This window comes from Bufo gargarizans, chromosome 9 (assembly GCF_014858855.1).
Source record: "Bufo gargarizans isolate SCDJY-AF-19 chromosome 9, ASM1485885v1, whole genome shotgun sequence".
In the NCBI taxonomy this organism is placed as follows: Eukaryota; Metazoa; Chordata; class Amphibia; order Anura; family Bufonidae; genus Bufo; species Bufo gargarizans.
The window spans coordinates 188071593-188087441 of NC_058088.1; the positions used below are offsets into that span (position 1 = coordinate 188071593).

The following is a 15849-nucleotide window of genomic DNA, read 5'->3' on the forward strand; positions in this document are numbered from 1 at the left end:
CGGTCCCCCGCAATTTAGAACAGCTGAGTGCCAACTCATCAATGTCGGCGCTAAGTTCCCCACGTGCTCGTTGCCTAGGGGATGGAGGACGCCGGCCACGCTGAGATAGCGTGTGCGGCCGGGTCCTACCTACCCTCTGGTTGCTATGGAGATGAGGATGCCGGCCGCGTCCTTGCTTCTCTTCACTAGCGGGATGCCGGTAGCGCTGCAAAGGGGAAGCATGTCGCCGGCTCCCCATTACAATTTCCCTATTGTTTGTATTAGGCCTGAAGGAGACTCCTGTTTGTCCTTCCTTTTGGAGGAACAGGTAGTCTTGTCCCTGCCATTAGTACCAGGGTCCTATAGGGCTAGATAGGACTCTAGGTATTCCTGCGTATGAACTCACCTACCTCTGGGGTCTGTTCATACTGGTAGTCAGTCAGGATTTTGGTTAGGGTTTTCACTAGGAGGTGTCCATCTTCCTTCCCTAGTTCTCAGGCCTGATTCCCTGTTCCCCCCTTTGCTCGGTGTCTTGTCTCCCTCCCGCACCGAAGCGTGACACAAAGTGATACAGTGTAAATGTAATGTGGCGTTCAAAGGCAGAGATGCCCTTTAAGAAATGCTGATACTTGGGCCTGAGGAAGGAGCGAGCCCTCCAAGTGAAGATATTTCGGTCTCTACGTGTTGCGACAGATCTATTTCTATTAATTCAAATGTAAAATCTAAATCTGCGCCTGGTGACAGAGGCTTTTTTTGCTTTCTGGCACATGCACAGGCACCAAATTTGCAGTTGGCAGCCACATTGGAAAGGTGCCGGTAAAATGTTATGAAGGATTTGACACAAGGGGGTGATGTCCACAGCTCCATGGAGATGGCGATGGGGAACGCAACAATGACATCTGCAAACCATGAAAACAGATCGACCGGAATACCCTGCTGACCGAAGCACAACAACGCAAAAATAGCCGGAGGATGACCATCAGGTCATATAACATCAGCCAGCGCGGTCAACAGTGCCATGTGACACATAGGGTTAAAATGGCGGATATTGTCCTCCTAATGTATCTTATCGGAATTCCTCGTCATCTATACCAGGGCTGGACAGGCTGTCATCTAGCAGATATCCATCTCTTCCCGTTACTTCCATTTTTTGAGGAATATACAGAAAAGCATTGAACATGGAGGCTACAGACGCCATTCCTGGTTCTGCCAACAATTTGGAGATGTATCTCTGATGAACTTCAGGTTGTTGCCACCACCGTCAGTGCAAATATCCAATTTTTTATTGATCATATGATGGATAGATAGATAGATAGATATGAGATAGATAGATAGATAGATATGAGATAGATAGATCGCACCATAGAAACGAATGGGGTTGCGTGAAAAACGCATTGCATTCGCAAGCAAGTGCGGATTCGATGCGTTTTTCACTGATGGTTGCTAAACATTCCGTTTTTTATCACGCGCGTGAAAAACGCATCAATGCGCATTTCACTGGCGCGATAAAAACTGAACCAGACAAAACTGACTGCAATTGCGAGTTTTCCTGAACGCACCCTAAACGCATCCAGACCTAATCCGTCACGCTCGTGTGAAAGGGGCCTTAGACAAAGTAGAAGCCACCTTGTCGATTGGTAGATGGGCCCGACATATTTTTGATCAATAATATGCACTAAGAGATTGCGGTTCGTTTCACGGTGAACTTTGCGCGTTCACGATTCGCCGAACATGCAAACATATGGCGATGTTTGCCGCCGCCATATTCTTTTGCAGTGCGCCGAAATTTTACCCATGACACATCCATCAGGTGGGACTGGAACGGCCAATTGAGACGTTTCAGCACATGGACACACCCCCACCTAATTACAGAACCCGATCTGGCAGCCATTTTACATTCTGTGTTTTGCCAGTGTAGGGAGAGGTTGCTGTGTGGAGCAGGGACAGGCTGTTAGGGACACCAAACGCTAGCTAATAGGGCCACAAAAGTTCTGATATAGGTGTGCTATCAATAGGTGTGATATACTAAGGGGTGTGATATACTTATACTTTCTATGTTAGAAAGTATATTATATTATAGTGCATTTGTATTGTGCAGCAGTTGTGTGCGGTTCTGCTGCGATACCGCAGCCATATAGAGGGACAAGCACTATTGGAACAACTATTTGCAACGGGTGTGATATACCTGTTGCTCCCAAAAAAACTGATTGAGGGGTGTAATATACTTTCTTCCACAAAATACTGATTCAGACTGCAATATACCTGTTGCCCAAAATAAACAGGGTGGTGTGATATAACTATTGTGGCAAAAAAAATAATTGAGGGCTGTGATATACCTGCTTCCACAAAATACTGATTAAGGGGTTCGATATACCTGCTTTCACCAAATATTGATTGAGGTGTGCGATATACCTTCTTCCACAAAATACTGATTAAGGGGTTTGATATACCTGCTTGAACAAAATAATGATTGAGGTCTGCGATATACCTGCTTCCACAAAATACTCATTCACCAAATATTCATTGAGGTCTGCGAGATAGCTGCTTCCACAAAATACTAATTAAGGGCTGTGATATACCTACTTCCACAAAATACTGATTAAGGGGATTTATATACCTGTTTCCACCAAATATTGATTGAGGCCTGCGATATATCTGCTTCCACAAAATACTGATTAAGGGGTTTGATATACCTGCTTCCACCAAATATTGATTGAGGGCTGCGATATACCTGCTTCCACAAAATACTGATTACGGGGATTTTTATATCTGTTTCCACCAAATATTGATTGAGGGCTGCGATATACCTGCTTCCACAAAATACTGATTACGGGGATTTATATATCTGTTTCCACCAAATATTGATTGAGGCCTGCAATATACCTGCTTCCACAAAATACTTATTAAGGGGATTGATATGCCTGCTTCCACAAAATACTGATTAAGAGGATTGATATACCTTCTTTCACAAAATACTGATTACGGGGATTTTTATATCTGTTTCCACCAAATATTGATTGAGGGCTGCGATATACCTGCTTCCACAAAATACTGATTACGGGGATTTTTATATCTGTTTCCACCAAATATTGATTGAGGGCTGCGATATACCTGTTTCCACAAAATACTGATTAAGGGGTTTGATATACCTGCTTCCACCAAATATTGATTGAGGGCTGCGATATACCTGCTTTCACAAAATAGTGATTAAGGGGATTTATATACCTGTTTCCACCAAATATTCATTGAGGCCTGCGATATACCTGCTTCCACAAAATATTGATTGAGGCCTAATGTACCTCCAGCCACATCATCACAAGTTATTTTCTGTCAGGTGAATGCCTAATATTTGGAGCCTGTACTCCTGTGGCCTAAAATAAAAAATTTCCAGGCTCCAGCAGGGCAGATTTTTGAGAGTTTCCCTTTAAGACGCATAAAAATGGCCCCTGATTAAAATGCATATTTTTTGTGGGAATTTTTGCCAATGATCCCCCTCTGGTATGTCACTGTCCATGTTGTGGGACTATTTGTGCACTTCTAGTAAGTATTAGGTGGCTGCAAATATGACCTGAAGGTTTTTCAGGTTCGCCTGCCATTAAAGTCAATAGGGCCCGTCGCGAACGCGCGGCTCGCAAACATTTGATCGTGAACGCGCGTCCGCAAAACGTCCCGGCCGATGTTCGTCCATCACTACTGGTGAGGACACTCTCAGTAATAGCTTTTTTGTATATCCTGAGTTGAAATAAAGACTCTTTGTATTTATGACGAGTGATGAACATTCTACACTATTTTTCTATGATTTCCGGGAACCAGCCCTGCGTTCGTGCGCCTCAGCTATAATGGAGGTGAGCTGATCTTGTTTCTTATTATTAGACAGATACGTGGATAGATAGATAGATAGATAGATAGATAGATATGAGATAGATAGATAGATAGATAGATATTAGATAAATAGGTATTAGATAAATAGATAGATAGATAGATAGATAGATAGTGTTATTGTCTAGTTCTGGGTGACAATAACACGACTATTAAAAGCTGTGTTTAGAAGATCTATTTCTGCCGCTCTAACATTTATTTCTTTTAGTAAGTTAACACCCGTCAGGAATTCGGAGATTATTTTAGATTTCGTTCTGCCTTGGAGTTTTCCATAACAAACATTGTCCATGAGGGGAGATCCTGACCACCCGGCAAGAGATTTCTTCAGAGGTGGTGGTGGGTGTAGTGGAAAATCCCCCCATGTGACTCACGGGTGAGAGGGGAGGACACTTGTTTATTTACCTTGTCGCCCCCTGACCGCTTTAGACGCAGGGGACAGGGGAACAATGTTATTTGTGGATTTAGATTTGGCAGTCGGCTCATCATAACGGAGAATGTGAGTCAGAGCTAGTGCAAAGCAAGCAGATTTACTATATTATTATAGGGGGTCCTACACCCTAAAATTATGGGCAAATGCATCCCTGCTGGTACTCCTATAGGGCCTATATAGAGTGGAGGCCGCAGGTCGTGATCCTCATGGGTGGTGTCTCATGGCTCCTCCTCTCCATTACAATCACAGTCCGAGGTTGTATTGGTGGAAAGACTAATCACCTTGGTGGGGAGACTCTCTAGCCAACAATTTTTCATCAGAGGAGACCCCTGAAAAAAAGCTGGTCTTACGGAAGAGTTGGCAAGTCTCTTATGAGCTGTTGAAATGTCCTGGAAGGGTGTGCTGCAGAAGACCTAGCGCTGGACGCTGCATCATCAGGCTTGGTCTATGCACCATGGAGGACATACTGCAGGTGGCATCCCGCTAGGACATAGATCCTAGCTCCAGTGGCAGGGAACATGCTATTTGCCCGGTGGGTCTAGTTTGAGGTAGTGATGCTGAATTATTGTGGGGTCTGGGGCCTGAAAAGAACTTTTGTGGGGAACTTTTCTGTGTTTGTGGTTTGTATCCTGAACAGGATTTGTGGGTGGGTCTGGGTCTGCAGAAGGGTCAGATTTGGCCTGTGGTCTGTACAGATAGATGGTCTGGGCTCTGTATAAATGCAGTTTCTGGTCTGGGGTCTGTATAGATGGTGGTCTGGTCTGGGGCCTGCATATATGGAGAAGTCTGGGGTCTTTATTGATAGGATGGTGTTGTCTGTGGTCTGTATAGATTGTGGTCTGGACTCTATTGATAAGTGGTCTGGTCTGGGCTCTGTATACATGGGGGGGGGTCTAGTCTAGGTTCTGTGTATATGGTGGACTCTGGGCTCTGTATTGATGGGTGGTCTGGTCTGGAGTCTGTATTGATGAATAGTTTGGTCTGGGGTTTATATATATAAGGTCTGGTCTCTGGATTAATGGGGGTCTGGTATAGAGTCTGCCTGTATGGAGAAGTCTGGGCTCTGTATTGATGGGAGGGTGTATAGATGAGGGGAACTGGGCTCTGTATAGATTGTGGTCTGGTCTGGCATCTATATTGATGGGCGTCTCGTTCAGGATCTGTATATATAAAGGAGTCTGGAGTCTCTAATGATGGGTGGTCTGGTCGGGGATCTGTACAGAAGCGGGTCTGGTCTGGTGGTCTGTATTGATAGGTGGTCTGGTCTGGTTTTTGTATACATGAAGTCTGGTCTGGGGTCTGTATTGATAGGTGGTCTGGTCTGGTGTTTGCATACATGGAGTCTGGTCTGGTCTGTATTGATGGATGGTCTAGGGTCAGTTGATGGGTAGCCTGGGGTCTGTATATATGGAGGATCTGATCTACATTCTGCATTTATGGAAAAGTCTGGGGCCTGTATAGATGGGGGTCTCGTCTAGGGTAGGTACTGATGGGGGTCTGGTCAGGGGTTTGTATAGATGGGGATCTGGAGTAAGTATTGATGGGGGGCTGTATATATAGAAGTATGGTGTGTGGTCTGTATTAATTTTGGGGTGTGCTGAAGGGAGACCTTTCAAATGCCATATGTTGGGGGCTGTCATATATAAATGGGGATATTAAAAAACAAAAAATGTTCTGATTTTCAGAATCTCCCTGATGCCCTTTCTCAAAATTTTGCAAGATTGAACTACAGAGTTTGCAGGACCTACTCACTGATTTCAACGGGCATCAAGTAATGCTTTATCTCCCCTGTGGTGGCGCTGCAGGGTAACTAAACACTTGCTGCCAGGATCACCCACAGATCACAGCTGATTGCTGGAGATCACTTCAGTGGAGTATCTCTGGAGGACTCTTCTAACAACCAACTTCTAACCATGGTGGACAATCCCTTGAAGGCATCTTTAAGTGGCACCAAGCACAGACATGCCAGGCTTCTTCTCCTTAATGACTCGTTCCTGGTGACAGATGCTGACATGATGTCGGCTGAGGATGGGAAGTAGGTGGCGGGCCACCAGTCAGCACTGATGTACGATGACTTCCTTGGCTTCACTTGCTATTTATGAAGAGCTCAGTAATGGAGACTAATGCCTCTTGTCAATACCATTAATCCATCCTATAAAGCGGCATTTACTCACAAAGCAGCTACTGAAAGTGAGAAGCCTCGCCTGTAATGTAGGGAATGGGATCGGGATCCTGGGAAGGTGTGGAAATACTACCCTCTAGAGGCCAACACCAGAAAAACATGAGCAATTTTTTTTGTAATTTTTTTTGTAATTTTTTTAAAGGGATTATCCATATTCAGATTTTAGATAGCTGTCTCATAAGACCGACAGCTATTTAAATTTGGATAATCCCTTAAAAAAATATAGACAAATTGCTCATGTTTTTCTGGTGTTGGCCTCTAGAGGGAAGCAGTCCACACATTCCCAGTGTCCAGAACTTACTTTAGCTATCTCTCCTGACCCATCCGTGCACATGCCAACCAGACACTGATCGGCAACACACCTAGTCATGTTTCAAGGCTTTAAATGGATTGGAGGTTGACTTACAGGTTTTTACCTATAGATTGAACCAGAGAGACAGTTCTCTTCCTTCTTGAGAAGAGCTCATTTGCATACTTTTCCCATGAAGCATTGCCTGTAGCTGAATCTCCTCAATGAGAACCAGTAACCGCCAAAAAGAAAACATAAAACCGGTAGAACTCAAATATTTTAATAGAAAACCAAGGACGTACAAACAGTTGTAACAATCGTAACAAATTAAGACTTGAGTATTATTGGTATGACACAAATAGGGTTGAGCGAACCCGAACCCAGACTTTTTCACTGAAGTTCGGTTGATTTTATTATTTTCGGTTATAACGGAAAATAATAGCATTCTTAAGACAGAACGCTAAATAAAATGGCCATTGATGGATTAAAAATAATAAAAAAAACTCACCTCATCTACTTGATCGCGCAGCCGGTATCCTCTTCTTTCTTCTTTCTGCAGGACCTGCAAAAGGACCTGTGGTGTCGTCATCGCAGGTCCTGCTGAATGAAGATAGAAGAGGATACCGGCTGCGCGATCAAGTGGATGAGGCGAGTTTTTTATATTTTTTAACCCCTCAATGGCCATTTTATTTAGCATTCTGTCTTAAGAATGCTATTGTTTTCCATTATAACCATGTTATAACAGAAAATAATAAAGTGAAGTTCGGGTCCCCGTTAACTTTAATGGGGTCTGGGTTCGGGGTCAAGTTTGACCTGAAGTTCGGGTTCGCTCATCCCTAGACACGAACAATCTCCGTACCTTGTCTGGATAGTGGTATAAACACAAAACGTCGAAAAATAAAAGCTCATGAATTAAAATAGATGCCATACAGTCTCCACCCTTCAAAAGCAGTGGTTAAACCCCAGGAGAACTTTGGATTGAGGGTGTAGATGCTATAGAGGCAGACCATGAGGTCCATGGCCCAGCTTTGGTTGGTCCTATAGACTTTTCGATTGGATGGCAGGACTGTGCAGGATGCCACTCCCTAGAGGAACTGCAGGGGGTGGCAAAATGTTCCAAGATAGGTCGGAGACAGTAAATAATGAGGCCCCTTCCCTTCTTTGTATGTCACTACTTTAGATGGCCCCTCTATCCAAAAGAATAGAAAAAGGAATCCTGTTTCTTCTATTTAAGATATGTGAACCCCACCGGTATTGTGACCCTTCAAAGTACTTTGTTCTAAAGAGTCTCAGATACCTTAATAGGGGTGTGTCTGACAACACAATGCTGTCCGATTCCAAGGGGCAACCAACAGAGTTTTCAGCTATGGAATTTTGGCTATAAACGGAAAGTGGAAAATTCCTTTAAGACATTTCCTCCCAAATAAAGTGGTAATAAACGTCATTCAAGACCCTCCATCATGGTCCATAAAAATGGCAGCCCTGACAGCTTCAAAACAGATCAAGCCGTATAGTGGTTCCCTCACTATGTCACCTCAATTTCCTTCATAATGAAAACTATATACAGATCATGCATCACAAAAATTCCACCAAAAGGAAAACCCACTGGGGAACAGCAGCCATAATGGAGGAGGCTTGACATGTATTCGATGGCCAATTTGTAGAATTTTTTAAATTCTACAAATTTTTAAATCAAATTCTTCCGCTTACTAAACACATCCTTCATTTACCGTAACTCTAAATGTAAAATTTCTTCCAATTTTGCGTAGAATTGTACAGTCCAATGATGGAATCCCTGACAGCTGTAGTAAGAGGGACCTACCACTAGAGGGAGCTCTGAACCATTCAATAAATCGAGTGTTGGTGAGTGCTTGATATTAGGGGTAGTAGTTCTAGGTCACTTCTTTTTTGGCAGGACATTGTCCTCGAAGTATCCTTTGTTGGCGATGTTACCGGCAGGGTCGTAGAAGCCAACAGAGATGTACATTCCTTTATTGTCTGTGCTCAGTCCAAACCCGACCTGGGTAGACCCTTTCCAGACCATCTGGGTGAAGTTCCCTGGAGAATGGAAAAAAAGCGGGTGAAGGGAATGATGGGTGCACAGAAGTTGTAGAGGGCCATAAGTTAGAAAAACATGGCTGTTTTCTTCCAGATACCTGGTATTACAAATAAGCTCCAAATGTCCAAATAGTTCTAGAATATACTCCACCAACGCTGCTCCGAAGCTGCCTGTCCTTGGGGTAGCCCTTAGGAAACGGGGCCCTGAACAATTGCTCTGATTGCCACCACCTAAAATCAGCCCTACCCTTGAAAACTGGTGCCATGTTCCTCCGCTCTGAATATCCAATTATTACTAAGGAAGCTCAGGGGAGTTGTCATGCTCCTCCCCTCTGAATATCCAATTATTACTAAGGAAGCTCAGGGGAGTTGTCATGCTCCTCCCCTCTGAATATCCAATTATTACTAAGGAAGCTCAGGGGAGTTGTCATGCTCCTCCCCTCTGAATATCCAATTATTACTAAGGAAGCTCAGGGGAGTTGTCATGCTCCTCCCCTCTGAATATCCAATTATTACTAAGGAAGCTCAGGGAAGTTGTCATGCTCCTCCCCTCTTAATATCCAATTATTAATAAGGAAGCTTTAGGGGCGTTTTCATGCTTCTCCCCTCTGGATATCCAATAATTGATAATGAAGCTCAGGGGGAATTGTCAGACTCGTGTTCCTCCCCTCTAAATATCAAATTATTGATAACGAAGCTCAGGGGGAGTGGCCATGACAACCTGCTGCTTGATTTAGGTGTGACTAGAGTGTCCTATCATGACATAGGTTTTGGGGAATGTAGGATCCACTCACCTGATCCGCTCTGGAACCCAGGGGTGCTGAAGTTGTACTTTGAGATCTCATTGTACCATGATTCTGCCACCTCCTTCCCTGTGATAGGAGAACAATCAATGACATAAGATGTGAGGACCTCATGCAACGGTAGATACCAGAGGGCCCCTGTGTAAGAACAGTACGTGTGGCCCCATGGGGACCAGTAACACAGGTAACACATATTGTAACCTTCTCAATTACCATTAGCGGTCATGTAATCTAGTAGCCAGAATTGGTATTTGCCGTTAGGTCCCCTTTCCTATGGGGCCCCTGTGTAACTGTATAGGCTGAACACGCGACCTGTCCTCCCCTGACATCCCATAATGTAATTATGTTGGCCCCTAAACTGAACCAGGGTGGAAATAGTGGGCGGGGTTTACATGGCCATGTCCAAGAGTGGTCACTGGTTGACTAAACCTACATTCTTCTCAGAAGAGAAGCAGCAAAATTTCCCTCCACTGATCTCCTAAAAGTTAGGGGTACTGACCAACAAGGTTCACTACACCCAAAACGGAAATTTCACTTTTGGTGGAGTCACTCTTTAAATCTGATTTGACCCCGATGCCGAACATGCCAGCAGCCTTTCTCCTATATGTATTCGAGCTCACCGTCCCTGCATATAAAAACTCCCTTCTCAAATATCTCATTCAAGCGGGTGATTCCTCGACACTGGAAATCGAAGGTCCCTCCGACCCTCGAGGAATGGTTTGAGGAAGTAATGTTATTTCAGAGAATGGAGGAACTAATAGCCCACAACCCCTGGGCCGTCTTTAACGGGCAGCTGCCTGGGCCCAGTTGCTCCTGGGGGGTCCAAGGCAACTGCCTCTTGAGCCCCTCTGGCCACTGGAGGACCTTTCATGGGTCCATACTTTATTAATTAAGTAGCAGGACATGTAGGACATACATGGGGGATGTCCCTGCACTTACTAATATTTCTGGGCGCCACTCCGTTGCGCTGCTGTGGCCCCCGTTACATTCTTCCGTGCTGTATGCTAAGTAACAGCATCGGAACACCAGGGAGGAGACGTCAGCTTTTCTCTGTGGGCGTTCCTTCTCCCTGGCTGTAGCGCTCTCCAATCGCAGCGCAGAACGTCACAGCCAGGAAAAGGGAACGCCCACAGAGAAAAGCTGATGTCTCCTCCCTGGTGTTCCGATGCTGTTACTTAGCATACAGCGCGGGAGAATGTAACGGGGGCCACAGCAGCGCAATGGAGCAGTGACCAGAAATAATAGTAAGTGCAGGGACATCCCCCATGTATGTCCTACATGTCCTGCTACTTAGGTAATAAAGTATGGACCCATAAATGCGGCAGCGACACTTGTGTTCTCCTTCTTGCCCAGGGTCCAATCAATATTAAAGACGGCCCTGCACCCCTCCCCACACGATTTCTGAAGATATGGGGCCCCTGGGATGACTTCCGTGCCTCTGGGACATATAGGACACTAAACTAACTGTGTGACCTCTTTTCTCTTTCTACACATCTTTGAATTCTCTTTCTCCACCCGTCCCCTGCTGTTCCCTACCCCCCATGCTTGTAATGCAGAGTCTTGTCTCTTATTGCAGTGCTCGTTTCGCACAAGTTATAAGATCGCGTTGTGATGTTTCTCTCCGACCTTAGCTTTGTGTGATTATTGCTTTGTATTGCAATGCTACCTTTATTCTCTGTACAATTTGTATTTCAGAAAATTGTATAAACTCCAATAAACGCTTTCATTATGGATCTGATTTGACCACATACCGGTAGGCAGGCTGGTGTCTGTACCCCAGCGGTACCAGAGGTTCTCCCCATGTTCGGTAGAACTGTTTTGTAGAGCGCGGACCCCCACTAGGTGATCCGCCCATTTCTGGGCCTCCTGGGTCAGTGGGGTGGTGAGCTGCAAGGCCCCCGATCCGTGCACGCGCCTGTACTTGTTGTGCTCATTCAGTAGATCTTTCCGGAATGTTTTCAGGTCTTTATCTGAAAATAAGGAGAGAATAACAATGGAGGTAACAAGATATGTGACTATACCACTCTACTTATATGAGGTTGTCACAGCCCCGCCCCTTCCTGATATCTGATAATCCAGCAGATATGATGACCGGCTGATGCCAGAATATAAGGAATTATTATTATAAGTGCACTAGTAGGTGTCATATTAGTCCGAGAGCCTGCAAGTCATACCTGGAATAGCAACGACGTCATTGGGAGCCGAATCCTTCACAAAACCATCTTCGTCGTCATCGTCGTCTGTGATTTTGGAGCCCCGGGGAAGGACGTTACGGCCGTAGAACCCGGGGTTGGTGATGTTCCCACATGGGTGGTACTGGGCTACAACAATGAACATGCCCTTTCCGCTCGATGCGATGCCAACTCCAACCTCCTTAGAAGCCTTCCACACCATCTGGGTGAAATGTCCTGTGGAACGAGTGAAGAAAAAAAGATCAAAAAACAAGGCAGCAGCAACACAAAAACCCACGTCACGCTCCACCCCGTCAGGCCAACTTTGCATCAGCTTTTTACGGAATGTTCCTTTAAAAACTGGAGCTCTACAGCACAGCGACACTACCAATCTTGACCAGCAGATGGCAGTATGAACCAATATAATTTTTTTAAGTTTTTTTACACACTTATTTTTTTATTTAACGCATTTATATAACGCTTACATATTCCGAAGCACTTTACATATGTTCCCAATGGGGCTCACATTGGGAACATATACTCTTCAGTGGTTTACAGACATTAGCATATATAATACATATGAATTAGACATTCTGCTGGTTAAATACCTGTGTCCGGCTGGTGGCCTGGTTTGAAGAAATTGTAGTTCTTCTCTTCTTTGTACCAGCTGTCCGCAACTTCCTGACCTATTAAAAAAAATAAAAATAATAATTAAAATGATTGCTATGAAGTCAAAAATTGCAATTCCACTAATAAACACCAGATGGCAGACCAGCACTAGTGTCGATACCCTTGTGGTTTGTATATAAATGTATGTAATGTAGCCTTTAAAACATGAAAAGGTAAAAAAAACTAACTATAAAAAAATACTGCAGTTCCGCTAATGAACACCAGATGGCAGGCCACAAAAAGAGTACCATGCATTACAAGACTCATGATGTCACTTACAGACCTCTGAAGTGTTAAAACTTTCCCTGACCCTGAAAGCCGATATCTTGGACCACACCTGAAGCTAAACAACGTATCCAACTTGAGACATTGAGACATCTTGAATGGGCCCTGGTTGTCATTGGTGGACTTCCCCTTCAAGGAAGTCCTACAACTGACCTGTCACAGTGATGGACGGACTTCCCGTTTTAGCCCAGATATTCTCTCCACAGGACGTGTCACTGTGCTTTAGTGTCTTTAAGGTCAAGAGATGCTCCGCCCACTTCTGGGCATCTTGACTAATCCGGGTGCTCAGCTGCAGGGGTTTGGCTCCGTGTTGCGATCGGTAAGCGTTGTTTGCCTTCAGAAATTCCTTTGCAAATGCCCTCGGATCCACTGGATCATGAAAGACAGGGTACGTTAATACATAAGGAACTTTTGGACAATCTCCCCCATTCAGAAACCCCCAACCCCCCCCCCCCCCCCCCCTATAGAAGCAAGAGCCAGGGTTAAGGATGTCCTCTGGACTGGAGAACTGCTCACTGATGCCATCTAGACCTGCAGATCTCTACTTCTCTAATTCCAATAATCCACAATGTTTGACAAACTGGTGCCCCAAGACAGTCTGAAGACATTACCAGTAGAAGATGAAGAATCTTCCCCACGTGTGGAGGGATAATAGGTGGTGGTGGACGATGTCCCTCGGTCAGTGGGGCTTGTGGTTGACTCCGTCACTGGGGTTCCCTTGGGCAGCACGTTCTTCTGAAAGTACCCAGGGTTGGTGATATTCCCAGCTGGACTGTACTGCGCCACTGCTATCACCATCCCTTTGCCATCCACAGCCTTGGCAATGCCAACTTCTCTGGAGTCCTTCCAAACCACCTGCGTAAAGTGACCTGGAAAGGAGAACATAGGAAGTTCAACTACTTCATCATCAACAGGTTCATCAAGACCTCGGAAAGGTTCATGCTCTAGCCCCAAGAATAACCTTCCTTCCTTACATAACTCTTCCTTACAGTCTATGTAGGATCCGTATTATACTCCAGAGCAGTATTCACCATTCTGCACACTTCAGAGCTGAAATATCCTTCTGCTTGTTAAGTGTCTGCAGAGAGTTTGCTCTGGAGATTTGCATTTGTCTTTATAGTAGAACGGTGAGTGCAGCTTTGGAGTATAATACAGGATAAGTAATGTAATGTATGTACACATTGACGCCACCAGCAGAATAGTGAGTGCAGCTCTGGAGTATAATACAGGATGTGACTCAGGATCAGTACAGGATAAGTAATGTATGTACACAGTGACTGCACCAGCAGAATAGTGAGTGCAGCTCTGGAGTATAATACAGGATGTAACTCAGGATCAGTACAGGATAAGTAATGTATGTACACAGTGACTGCACCAGCAGAATAGTGAGTGCAGCTCTGGAGTATAATACAGGATGTAACTCGGGATCAGTACAGGATAAGTAATGTATGTACACAGTGACTGCACCAGCGGAATAGTGAGTGCAGCTCTGGAGTATAATACAGGATGTAACTCAGGATCTGTACAGGATAAGTAATGTAATGTATGTACACAGTGACTGCACCAGCAGAATAGTGAGTGCAGCTCTGGAGTATAATACAGGATGTAACTCAGGATCAGTACAGGATAAGTAATGTATGTACACAGTGACTGCACCAGCAGAATAGCGAGTGCAGCTCTGGAGTATAATACAGGATGTAACTCAGGATCAGTACAGGATAAGTAATGTATGTACACAGTGACTGCACCAGCAGAATAGTGAGTGCAGCTCCAGAGTCTATATCTGTATATAAGAATAGTGATGACGTGTGAACTTTAAGAGTGACATTATTTTTTCGGCATACACTCAGAGAAGCTTTCTCCTGTTCTCACCGTCACTCTCAGAGATGACTCACATTTAGAGGCCCTCTCTTGTCTGTATGCACATTGCCCAATAAACCCTCTAGCATTAATGTCAGAGCAAAGTCCTATAATTCATTGTATTCACGATCATTAGCTTATCACAAGTTCAAAGGACAATTCAGGAAATTGGTCAATAGTATGAAATGTGTATAGAAGGATACAATGCAGCACGTGTGAGTAGCTGGAATCTAGCACTGGTCTGCAAGAAGACACTATGCCTACCACGGGCATCGCCATAGAGGGTGCAGAGGTAGCATTACACCCAGGGCCGGCGTCATAACCCGGCATCCCCGGGCAAGTGCCGGGGCCCAATGCTCCTGGGGGGGCCCACTGAGCTGCTATGAGCACTTCCATCAATACAGATGGGAGCTCTCACTGCTGTCATTTCAGTTACGCAGTACCCCTTTGGTGGGCCCTCTGAGCTGCAGAGACTCAGAACACGCCCCCTCTACACAGGGCATGCCCCTATACACAGGACACACCCCATCTACACAGGACACGCCCCCTCTACAAAGAACACGCCACCTCTACACAGGGCACGCCCCTATACACAGTACACGCCCCCTCTACACAGGACACGCCCCCTCTACAAAGAACACGCCACCTCTACACAGGACACATGCTGCCTGAGGAGAGAGACCGCAGGGCTGGAGCTGGAGCAGAGAAGTGTGGAGACAGTCTGTGAGTCTGCACTGTGACTGTCTCTTGTCTGTGGGACAGAAGGGGGAGTCTCTTCGATCGGCTGCTGCTTCATTCTATTTAGTTGTGTTACAGTTTCATTAAGCAGTTTGTCTCCATGACACCTGCCCCCCCCCCCCCCCCCCCCCCACATATCCTGTCCTATCTCATCCTCATGGGGCCCCTGCTGTCTCCTTTCCTCCCTCATGTATCCAGAGCTCCTGTTTCACCCTCCTATCTCCTATTGCTGCCCTGCACAGACCTCCTGCCCCTACTTCTTGTATGAATCCCCCTCAGAGCCCCTTCCCCCTACTTGCTGTGTCCACCCCTCCTGTCCATCCAGGGCCCCTGTCTCACTCCTCTGCCTCTCATTATGGTGGCATCTGAACAGCATTCACCATAAGGACCTTCTAACGTCACAGGTTCATGTGACTGTGCCCCCCGCCCCGTACTGTGCCCCTTTATACCCTGCATTGTGCCCTCTTACCACACCCTGTGCAGTGCCCATAGTCATTCCCTGTACT

General features: G+C 45.4%; 1 protein-coding gene across 5 annotated transcripts in view; it reads right to left on the reverse strand.

The window, feature by feature from the left end:
- Positions 1-7479: 7479 nt before the first annotated feature.
- The window catches only part of LOC122946144, a 50392-nt gene continuing 42022 nt past the window's right edge, over positions 7480-15849 (reverse strand). For all 5 annotated transcript variants that reach the window (XM_044305542.1, XM_044305540.1, XM_044305539.1 and 2 more), the window contains exons 11-17: positions 13357-13614; positions 12899-13114; positions 12400-12477; positions 11795-12028; positions 11372-11590; positions 9612-9689; positions 7480-8817 (exon numbers count right to left, since the gene is read on the reverse strand). In XM_044305542.1, coding sequence (XP_044161477.1) covers positions 8657-8817; positions 9612-9689; positions 11372-11590; positions 11795-12028; positions 12400-12477; positions 12899-13114; positions 13357-13614 — 1244 coding nt within the window. In that variant the 3' untranslated portion in view covers positions 7480-8656. The remainder of the gene's footprint in view (positions 8818-9611; positions 9690-11371; positions 11591-11794; positions 12029-12399; positions 12478-12898; positions 13115-13356; positions 13615-15849) is intronic.